This window comes from Oncorhynchus clarkii, chromosome 17 (assembly GCF_045791955.1).
Source record: "Oncorhynchus clarkii lewisi isolate Uvic-CL-2024 chromosome 17, UVic_Ocla_1.0, whole genome shotgun sequence".
Lineage (NCBI taxonomy): Eukaryota > Metazoa > Chordata > Actinopteri > Salmoniformes > Salmonidae > Oncorhynchus > Oncorhynchus clarkii.
In genome coordinates this window covers 12,375,679-12,387,697 of record NC_092163.1, presented here as the reverse complement: position 1 = coordinate 12,387,697, position 12,019 = coordinate 12,375,679, and the positions used below count along the sequence as shown (strand labels likewise).

At 43.4% G+C, this 12,019-nt stretch overlaps 1 protein-coding gene across 1 annotated transcript in view; it reads right to left on the bottom strand.

Annotated features, from left to right (window-relative positions):
• The window catches only part of LOC139369582 (transmembrane channel-like protein 5), a 39,288-nt gene that overhangs the window by 15,438 nt on the left and 11,831 nt on the right, over positions 1 to 12,019 (bottom strand). Inside the window, exons 8-9 of the mRNA XM_071108831.1 lie at positions 11,431 to 11,691; positions 11,093 to 11,241 (exon numbers count right to left, since the gene is read on the bottom strand). Of these exons, the coding sequence (XP_070964932.1) occupies positions 11,093 to 11,241; positions 11,431 to 11,691 (410 nt within the window). The remainder of the gene's footprint in view (positions 1 to 11,092; positions 11,242 to 11,430; positions 11,692 to 12,019) is intronic.

Genomic DNA, 12,019 nt, shown 5'->3' with positions numbered 1-12,019 from the left:
ATTGAAAAAAAACCTTTGACTCAATGTGGCATGAGGGTCTGCTACACAAATGTATGGAAAGTGGTGTTGGGGGAAAAACATACGACACTATAAAATCCATTTACACAAACAGTGTGTGCGGTTAATATTGGCAAAAAACACACACATTTCTTTCCACAGGGCCGTGGGGTGAGACAGGGATGCAGCTTAAGCCCCACCCTCTTCAACATATATATCAACGAATAGACGAGGGCACTAGAACAGTCCGCAGCTACTAGAATCTGAAGTAAAATGTCTACTGTTTGCTGATGATCTGGTGCTTCTGTCACCAACCAAGGAGGGCCTTCAGCAGCACCTACATCTTCTGCATACCTTGGCCCTGACAGTAAATCTCAATAAGACCAAAATAATGGTGTTCCAAAAAAGGTCCAGTCACCAGGACCACAAATACAAATTCCATCTAGACACCGTTGCCCTAGATCACACAATAATGTCTGCAGAGCAGAATTAGGCCAATACTCTGTAATTATCAAAATCCAGAAAAGAGCTGTTAAATTCTACAACCACCTAAAAGGAATCGATTCGCAAACCTTCCATAGCAAAGCCATCATCTACAGAGAAGAGTCCCCTATGCAAGCTGGTCCTGGGGCTCTGTTCACAAACACAAACAGACCTCACAGAGTCCCAGGACAGCAACACAATTAGACCCAACCAAATCATGAGAAAACAAAAAGAGAATTACATTGGAAAAAATTAACAAAACAACAGAGCAAACTAGAATGCTATATGGCCCTAAACAGAGAGTACAGAGTGGCAAAATATCTGACCACTCTGACTGACCCAAACTTAAGGAAAGCGTTGACTATGTACAGACTCAGTGAACATGGCCTTGTTATTGAGAAACTGCCCACAAAATGAGGTGGAAATTGAGCTTCCTGCCAAATGTATGATCATAGAGACGCATACAGTGCCTTGCGAAAGTATTCGGCCCCCTTGAACTTTGCGACCTTTTGCCACATTTCAGGCTTCAAACATAAAGATATAAAACTGTATTTTTTTGTGAAGAATCAACAACAAGTGGGACACAATCATGAAGTGGAACGACATTTATTGGATATTTCAAACTTTTTTAACAAATAAAAAACTGAAAAATTGGGCGTGCAAAATTATTCAGCCCCTTTACTTTCAGTGCAGCAAACTCTCTCCAGAAGTTCAGTGAGGATCTCTGAATGATCCAATGTTGACCTAAATGACTAATGATGATAAATACAATCCACCTGTGTGTAATCAAGTCTCCGTATAAATGCACCTGCACTGTGATAGTCTCATAGGTCCGTTAAAAGCGCAGAGAGCATCATGAAGAACAAGGAACACACCAGGCAGGTCCGAGATACTGTTGTGAAGAAGTTTAAAGCTGGATTTGCATACAAAAAGATTTCCCAAGCTTTAAACATCCCAAGGAGCACTGTGCAAGCGATAATATTGAAATGGAAGCAGTATCAGACCACTGCAAATCTACCAAGACCTGGCCGTCCCTCTAAACTTTCAGCTCATACAAGGAGAAGACTGATCAGAGATGCAGCCAAGAGGCCCATGATCACTCTGGATGAACTGCAGAGATCTACAGCTGAGGTGGGAGACTCTGTCCATAGGACAACAATCAGTCGTATATTGCACAAATCTGGCCTTTATGGAAGAGTGGCAAGAAGAAAGCCATTTCTTAAAGATATGCATAAAAAGTGTCGTTTAAAGTTTGCCACAAGCCACCTGGGAGACACACCAAACATGTGGAAAAAGGTGCTCTGGTCAGATTAAACCAAAATTGAACTTTTTGGCAACAATGCAAAACGTTATGTTTGGCGTAAAAGCAACACAGCTGAACACACCATCCCCACTGTCAAACATGGTGGTGGCAGCATCATGGTTTGGGCCTGCTTTTCTTCAGCAGGGACAGGGAAGATGGTTAAAATTGATGGGAAGATGGATGGAGCCAAATACAGGACCATTCTGGAAGAAAACCTGATGGAGTCTGCAAAAGACCTGAGACTGGGACAGAGATTTGTCTTCCAACAAGACAATGATCCAAAACATAAAGCAAAATCTACAATGGAATAGTTCAAAAATAAACATATCCAGGTGTTAGAATGGCCAAGTCAAAGTCCAGACCTGAATCCAATCGAGAATCTGTGGAAAGAACTGAAAACTGCTGTTCACAAATGCTCTCCATCCAACCTCACTGAGCTCGAGCTGTTTTGCAAGGAGGAATGGGAAAAAATTTCAGTCTCTCGATGTGCAAAACTGATAGAGACATACCCCAAGCGACTTACAGCTGTAATCGCAGCAAAAGGTGGCGCTACAAAGTATTAACTTAAGGGGGCTGAATAATTTTGCACGCCCAATTTTTCAGTTTTTGATTTGTTAAAAAAGTTTGAAATATCCAATAAATGTCGTTCCACTTCATGATTGTGTCCCACTTGTTGTTGATTCTTCACAAAAAAATACAGTTTTATATCTTTATGTTTGAAGCCTGAAATGTGGCAAAAGGTCGCAAAGTTCAAGGGGGCCGAATACTTTCACAAGGCACTGTATTTCCTTCAGATTACACAGATCCAGAATTAAAAAACAAACCCAATTTTATTAAACTCCCATATCTACTGGGTGAAATACCACAGTATGCCATCACAGCAGCAAGATTTGTGACCTGTTGCCACAAGTAAAGTGCCACCAGTGAAGAACAAACACCATTGTAAATACAACCCATATTTATGTTTATTTATTTTCCCTTTTGTACTTTAACATCGCCACAACACTGTATATAGACATAATATGACATTTGAAATGTCTTTATTCTTTTGGAACTTATGTGAGTGTAATGTTTACTGTTAATTTTGAATTCAAGATGACGTAGCAGTCAGACGTCGTTGTTTTGTCTCGTATCATGTATATATATATCTTTTTATATATTTTTCTTGGGATTTAATTTTTTTTTTTTCCTAAACCTCAACTTCAAAATACTCTCCTGCAACACGCCTCACCCAATGTGGTGTGGATCTGTTTTTTTCTAAAGTATTTCTATTCACCTCCGAACTGGAATACCTCAACTGAAGCTAGCTAGCTAACTAGCTACCAGCTATCAGTCAGCTAACCCTTAGGTCGGAAAGCTCTAGCCAGTTTGTACAACGCGTTTCAAACCAGAGCATACCGGACCTATTTTTCTCTCCATATCCCCGGATTCCTATCACAAACTCTGAACTCTTTGATCTGGATCATGGCAGCTAGCTAACCGCAACCCGGGTTGACTACTCCTGGCTAACGTTTCCGTCCCGTAGCAAGCACCAACTAGCCTGGGGCTAGCCCATGCTAGACCCATCTCCCGGCTAGGGCTCCTGGGCTACTCCTGAAGCCCACTCCTCGGCTACAATATCCGGACACCTTCTACTGCCAGTACGGGGCACGGAACCCCCCCGCTGTCTTAGCCGTGTATGAATCCTGGCTTAGGAAAACCACCAAAACCCCTGAAATTTCCATCCCTAAATATAACATTTTCCGCCAAGATAGTACTGCCAAAGGGGGCGGTGATGCAATCTACTGCATAGAAAGACTGCAGAGTTCTACAGTGGGGCAAACAAGTATTTAGTCAGCCACCAATTGTGCAAGTTCTCCCACTTAAAAATATGAGAGAGGCCTGTAATTTTCATCATAGGTACACTTCAACTATGACAGACAAAATGAGAAAGAAAGAAATCAAGAAAATCACATTGTAGGAATTTTAATGAATTTATTTGCAAATTATGGTGGAAAATAAGTATTTGGTCAATAACAAAAGTTCATCTCAATACTTTCAATACTTTGTTACTTTGTTGGCAATGACAGAGGTCAAACATTTTCTGTAAATCTTCACAAGGTTTCCACACACTGTTGCTGGTATTTTGGCCCATTCCTCCATGCAGATCTCCTCTAGAGCAGTGATGTTTTGGGGCTGTTGCTGGGCAACACAGACTTTCAACTCCCACCAAATATTTTCTACTCCTTCGTTGCCCGGGCGGTGTGTTTGGGATCATTGTCATGCTGAAAGACCCAGCCACGTTTCATCTTCAATGCCCTTGCTGATGGAAGGAGGTTTTCACTCATAATCTCACGATACATGGCCCCATTCATTCTTTCCTTTACACGGATCAGTCGTCCTGGTCCTTTTGCAGAAAAACAGCCCCAAAGCATGATGTTTCCACCCCCATGCTTCACAGTAGGTATGGGGTTATTTGGATGCAACTCAGCATTCTTTGTCCTCCAAACACGACAAGTTGAGTTTTTACCAAAAAGTTATATTTTGGTTTCATCTGACCATGTGACATTCTCCCAATATTCTTCTGGATCATCCAAATGCTCTCTAGCAAACTTCAGACGGGCCTGGACATGTACTGGCTTAAGCAGGGGGACACGTCTGGCACTGCAGGATTTGAGTCCCTGGCGGCGTAGTGTGTTACTGATGGTAGGCTTTGTTACTTTGGTCCCAGCTCTCTGCAGGTCATTCACTAGGTCCCCCCGTGTGGTTCTGGGATTTTTGCTCACTGTTCTTGTGATCATTTTGACCCCACGGGGTGAGATCTTGCGTGGAGCCCCAGATCGAGGGAGATTATCAGTGGTCTTGTATGTCTTCCATTTCCTAATAATGGCTCCCACATTTGATTTCTTCAAACCTAGCTGCGTACCTATTGCAGATTCAGTCTTCCCAGCCTGGTGCAGGTCTACAATTTTGTTTCTGGTGTCCTTTGACAGCTCTTTGGTCTTGGCCCTAGTGGAGTTTGGAGTGTGACTGTTTGAGGTTGTGGACAGGTGTCTTTTATAGTGATAACAAGTTCAAACAGGTGCCATTAATACAGGTAACGAGTGGAGGACAGAGGAGCCTCTTAAAGAAGAAGTCACAGGTCTGTGAGAGCCAGAAATATTGCCTGTTTGTAGGTGACCAAATACTTTTTTTATTTATTTTTTATATATATTTTTTAAAAATTTTATCCCCTTTTTTCTCCCCAATTTCGTGGTATCCAATTGTTGTAGGTGCTACTATCTTGTCTCATTGCTACAACTCCCGTACGGGCTCGGGAGAGACGAAGGCTGAATGTCATGCGTCCTCCGATACACAACCCAACCAGCCGTACTGCTTCTTAACACAGCGCGCATCCAACCCGGAAGCCAGCCGCACCAATGTGTCGGAGGCTACACCGTACACCTGGCAACCTTGGCTAGCGCGCACTGCGCCCGGCCCGCCACAGGAGTCGCTGGTGCGCGATGAGACAAGAAGATCCCTACCGACCAATCCCTCCCTAACCCCGACGACGCTAGGCCAATTGTGCGTCGCCACACGGACCTCCCGGTCGCGGCCGGTTACGACAGAGCCTGGGCGCGAACCCAGGGACTCTGATGGCACAGCTGGCGCTGCAGTACAGCGCCCTTAACCACTGCGCCACCCGGGAGGCCTAAATACTTATTTTCCACCATAATTTGCAAATTAATTAATTTAAAATCCTATAATGTGATTTTCTGGATTTTTTTTCTCATTTTGTCTGTCATAGTTGACAGACAAAATGATGAAAATTACAGGCCTCTCTCATCTTTTTAAGTGGGAGAACTTGCACAATTGGTGGATGACTAAATTCTTTTTTGCCCCACTGTATCTTACAATTCAGGTCTGAGCCAAAACAATTCGAGCTTCTACTTCTAAAAATTCACCTTTCCAGAAACATGTCTCTCACCGTTGCCGCTTGCTATAGACCACCCTCTGTCCCCAGCTGTGCCCTGGACACCATATGTGAATTGATTGCCCCCCATCTATCTCGTGCTTCTAGGTGACCTAAACTGGGACATGATTAACACCCGGCCATCCTACAATCTAAGCTTGATGCCCTCAATCTCACACAAATTATCAATGAACCTACCAGGTACAACCCCAAATCCGTAAACACGGGCACCCTCATAGAGATCATCCTAACTAACTCGCCCTCCAAATACACCTCTGCTGTTTTTAACCAAAATCTCAGCAATCACTGCCTCATTGCCTGCATCCGTAATGGGTCTGCGGTCAAACGACCACCCCTCATCACTGTCAAACGTTCCCTAAAACACTTCTGCGAACAGGCCTTTCTAATTGACCTGGCCAGGGTATCCTGGAATGACATTGACCTCATCCTGTCAGTAGAGGATGCCTGGTTATTCTTTAAAAGTGCCTTTCTCACCATTTTAAATAAGCATAGTCCATTCAAAAAATGTAGAACTAGGAATAGATATAGCCCTTGGTTCACTCCAGACCTGTATGCCCTTGACCAGCACAAAAACATCCTGTGGCGTTCTGCATTAGCATCGAATAGCCCCCGTGATATGCAACTTTTTAGGGAACTTAGGAACCAATATACACAGGCAGTTAGGAAAGCTAAGGCTAGCTTTTTCAAGCAGAAATTTGCATCCTGTAGAACAAACTCAAAACAGTTCTGGGACACTGTAAAGTCTATGGAGAATAAGAGCACCTCCTCCCAGCTTCCCACTGCATGAGGCTAGGAAACACTGCCACTACCAATAAATCCACTATAACTGAGAATTTCAATAAGCATTTTTCTACGGCTGGCCATGCTTTCCACCTGGCTACCCCTACCCCAGTCAACAGCTCTGCGCTGCCCACAGCAACTCGTCCAAACCTCCCCCACTTCTCCTTCACCCAAATCCAGATAGCTGATGTTCTGAAAGAGCTGCAAAATCTGGACCCCTACAAATCAGCCGGGCTAGACAATCTGGACCCTCTCTTTCTAAAATGATCTGCCGAAATTATTACAACCCCTATTAATAGCCTGTTCAACCTCTCTTTCGTATCGTCTGAGATTCCCATAGATTGGAAAGCTGCCGCGGTCATCCCCCTCTTCAAAGGGGGAGACACTCTAGACCCAAACTGCTACAGACCTATATCTATTCTACCCTGCCTTTCTAAGGTCTTTGAAAGCCAAGTTAACAAACAGATTACCGACCATTTCGAAACTCACCATACCTTCTCCACTATGCAATCTGGTTTCAGAGCTGGTCATGGCTGCACCTCAGCCACGCTCAAGGTCCTAAACGATATCATAACCATCGATAAGAGACATTACTGTGCAGCCGTATTCATCGACCTGGCTAAGGCTTTCGACTCTGTCAATCACAACATTCTTATTGGCAGACTCAACAGCCTTGGTTTCTCAAATGATTGCCTCGCTTGGTTCACCAACTACTTCTCCGATAGAGTTCAGTATGTCAAATCGGAGGGCCTGTTGTCCGGACCTCTGGCAGTCTCTAGTCTCTGTAGCGGGTGGTACAGGGTTCAATTCTCGGGCTGACTCTCTTCTCTGTATACATCAATGACGTCGCTCTCACTGCTGGTGATTCTTTGATCCACCTCTATGCGACACCATTCTGTATACCTCTGGCCCTTCGTTGGACACTGTGTTAGCTAACCTCCAGATGAGCTTCAATGCCATACAACTCTCCTTCCGTGGCCTGCAACTGCTCTTAATGCAAGTAAAACTAAATGCATGCTCTTCAACCAATTGCTGCCCGCACCTGCTCGCCCGTCCAGCATCACTACTCTGGACGGTTCTGACTTAGAATATGTGGACAACTACAAATACCTAGATGTCTGGTTAGACTGTAAACACTCCTTCCAGACTCTAAATCTAGAATTGGCTTCCTGTTTCGCAACAAAGCATCCTTCACTTACGCTGCCAAACATACCCTCGGAAAACTGACCATCCTACCGATCCTCGACATCGGCGATGGCATTTACAAAATAGCCTCCAACACTATACTCAACAAATTGGATGCAGTCTATCACAGTGCCATCCGTTTTGTCACCAAAGCCCCTTATACCACCCACCACTGCGACCTGTACGCTCTCGTTGGCTGGCCCTCGCTTCATACTCGTCGCCAAACCCACTGGCTCCAGGTCATCTACAAGTCTCTGCGGTAAAGCCCCACCTTATCTCAGCTCACTGGTCACCATAGCAGCACCCATCCGTAGCATGTGCTCCAGCAGGTGTATCTCACTGGTCACCCCCAAAGCCAATTCCTCCTTTGGCCGCCTCTCCTTCCAGTTCTCTGCTGCCAATGACTGGAACGAACTGCAAAAATCTCTGAAGCTGGGGACTCTTACCTCCCTCACTAGCTATAAGCACCAGCTGTCAGAACAGCTCACAGATCACTGCACCTGTACATAGCCCATCTGTAAACAGCCCATCTATCTACCTACCTCATCCCCATACTGTGTTTATTTATTTATCTTGCTCTTTTGCACCCCAGTATCTCAACTTGCACATTAATCTTCTGCACATCCTACCATTCCAGTGTTTAATTGCTATATTGTAATTACTTTGCCACCATGGCCTATTTATTGCCTTACCTCTCTTATCCTACCTCATTTGCACATAATGTATATAGATTTTTCTACTGTATTATTGATTGTATGTTTGTTTATTCCATATATAACTCTGTGTTGTTGTATGTGTGGAACTGCTTTGCTTTATCTTGGCCAGGTCACAGTTGCAAATGAGAACTTGTTCTCAACTAGCCTGCCTGGCTAAATAAAGGTGAAAAAAAATGTCTATTGTTTATTTCAGTTTTGTTTATTATCTATTTCACTTGCTTTGGCAATGTTAACATGTGCTTCCCATGCCAATAAAGCCATTGAATTGGAATTGGAATTGAGAGAGAGAGAGAGAGAGAGAGAGAGAGAGAGAGAGAGAGAGAGAGAGAGAGAGAGAGAGAGAGAGAGAGAGACGGACAGACATACAGAAAGAGACGGACAGACAAAGACAGAGAGACAGACAAAGACCGAGAGACAGAGAGACCGAGAGAGAGACTGATCACCCCAATCCACAAAAGTGGAGACAAATTTGACCCCAATAACTACCGTGGGATGTGTCAACAGCAACCTTGGGGAAATCCTCTGCATTATAATTAACAGCAGACTTGTACACTTGTAAATACAACCAATATTTTATTTATTATTATTTTTATTTATTTTTACTTTTGTACTTTAACAATTTGCATATCGTTACAACACTATATACAGTGCCTTGCGAAAGTATTCGGCCCCCTTGAACTTTGCGACCTTTTGCCACATTTCAGGCTTCAAACATAAAGATATAAAACTGTATTTTTTTTGTGAAGAATCAACAACAAGTGGGACACAATCATGAAGTGGAACGACATTTATTGGATAAAATTATTCAGCCCCTTTACTTTCAGTGCAGCAAACTCTCTCCAGAAGTTCAGTGAGGATCTCTGAATGATCCAATGTTGACCTAAATGACTAATGATGATAAATACAATCCACCTGTGTGTAATCAAGTCTCCGTATAAATGCACCTGCACTGTGATAGTCTCAGAGGTCCGTTAAAAGCGCAGAGAGCATCATGAAGAACAAGGAACACACCAGGCAGGTCCGAGATACTGTTGTGAAGAAGTTTAAAGCCGGATTTGGATACAAAAAGATTTCCCAAGCTTTAAACATCCCAAGGAGCACTGTGCACGCGATAATATTGAAATGGAAGGAGTATCAGACCACTGCAAATCTACCAAGACCTGGCCGTCCCTCTAAACTTTCAGCTCATACAAGGAGAAGACTGATCAGAGATGCAGCCAAGAGGCCCATGATCACTCTGGATGAACTGCAGAGATCTACAGCTGAGGTGGGAGACTCTGTCCATAGGACAACAATCAGTTGTATATTGCACAAATCTGGCCTTTATGGAAGAGTGGCAAAAAGAAAGCCATTTCTTAAAGATATCCATAAAAAGTGTTGTTTAAAGTTTGCCACAAGCCACCTGGGAGACACACCAAACATGTGGAAGAAGGTGCTCTGGTCAGATGAAACCAAAATTGAACTTTTTGGCAACAATGCAAAACGTTATGTTTGGCGTAAAAGCAACACAGCTGAACACACCATCCCCACTGTCAAACATGGTGGTGGCAGCATCATGGTTTGGGCCTGCTTTTCTTCAGCAGGGACAGGGAAGATGGTTAAAATTGATGGGAAGATGGATGGAGCCAAATACAGGACCATTCTGGAAGAAAACCTGATGGAGTCTGCGAAAGACCTGAGACTGGGATGGAGATTTGTCTTCCAACAAGACAATGATCCAAAACATAAAGCCAAATCTACAATGGAATGGTTTAAAAATAAACATATCCAGGTGTTAGAATGGCCAAGTCAAAGTCCAGACCTGAATCCAATCGAGAATCTGTGGAAAGAACTGAAAACTGCTGTTCACAAATGCTCTCCATCCAACCTCACTGAGCTCGAGCTGTTTTGCAAGGAGGAATGGGAAAAAATGTCAGTCTCTCGATGTGCAAAACTGATAGAGACATACCCCAAGTGACTTACAGCTGTAATCGCAGCAAAAGGTGGCGCTACAAAGTATTAACTTAAGGGGGCTGAATAATTTTTCACGCCCAACTTTTCCGTTTTTGATTTGTTAAAAAAGTTTGAAATATCCAATAAATGTCGTTCCACTTCATGATTGTGTCCCACTTGTTGTTGATTCTTCACAAAAAAATACAGTTTTATATCTTTATGTTTGAAGCCTGAAATGTGGCAAAAGGTCGCAAAGTTCAAGGGGGCCGAATACTTTCGCAAGGCACTGTATATACGTATATATATAATATGAAATTTGTGATGTCTGTGATGTGTAATGTTTACTGTTCATTTTTATTGTTTATTTCACTTTTGTATATTATCTACTTCACTTGTTTTGGCAATGTTAACATATGTTTCCCATGCCAATAAAGCCCCTTGAATCGAATTGAGAGAGACAGAGAGAGAACAAGGGTCCCTTTACTGCACTATTACAACATGAAGGAAAGATTCAATAAATATATAAAGGTGTGATGTGAATGTCATGGCATTGTGGATTTGATTGACATCATACATGTGAGATCAACTGGCTTTGATAAATGATTTACTGGCACTTGAAACCAATGGAGAGGCACGTGGAAACCAAACCATGCATGACATAAATGACAGTCCAAAGCAGAGTTAATAGTGGTCAATACAATGTTACTGTTACATGATCACTGTGCAGTCCCATCCCATACTGACCTGTAGATGAGGGCGGCTCCACACAACACCATGTAGGCTGCTACGGTGAAGAAGTAGGCCAGCTGCATATTGTACTCAGACCGGCCCCCTGTCCCTTGTGTTTTATTACTGTAGCCGCCATAATACATCACTGTGTGGCTGAAATAACCCTGTGGGGAATATAGATACATCAAAATAAAAATGTTTTACCACACAGTAACTGTTCACTGTATGCTGACTTTACAGTACGGGGTGTCGTATAACAAATATGTTGATCAGATTCGTAGCGTATGCTGCTATGGAATGATTCACTCAAAAGCCTCGACTAGAAGTAGCGTGAATTGTAACCAACAACAAACCGCTCCGGTCAGTATCTCTAGCCCTTTGAAGCTGACCCCAGCGGGGATGTCTGGCGTGGGGTGATAGATGAGCTGGGGGATGGTGATGAAACCAAAGTTGACCAGGAAGGAGAAGATGTTGAACATCAGCAGCCATTTTAGGAACTTGAAGTAGGAGAGGACCCCCGTGCCAAATTTACCTCCGACCTCCTTCATGGTACCCCGCCACAGTTCCAGGGTCTGCTTGGCTAAAGTCATGTTAGCACCGCACCTGCGGAATGCCTGAGGGGGAAGACTGGTCTGAGAACAGTGGTGGGAGTCTTGTATGTCACAAATGCACTGTCATAGATTTCATAGCACAGATGTCACAGAATAGGTGTAATTGTCAATAGAGGATTCTGATGATGGAACAGTAATAATGTTTAATGTAAGTAGAAAGTTATTGTATGGCCTGCATGGTGGCAGTCTGTTTCTGCTTTTGCCAATGTTCAAGTGTCGCTGAATGCAGAGACAGAATGTCACCCTGGCAAATTGTATTGCTCATAAAAGGCATAATGATTTAGTGATAGCCAACAACAGGAAGCGTTGCACTTTGCCATAGTCTAATAGG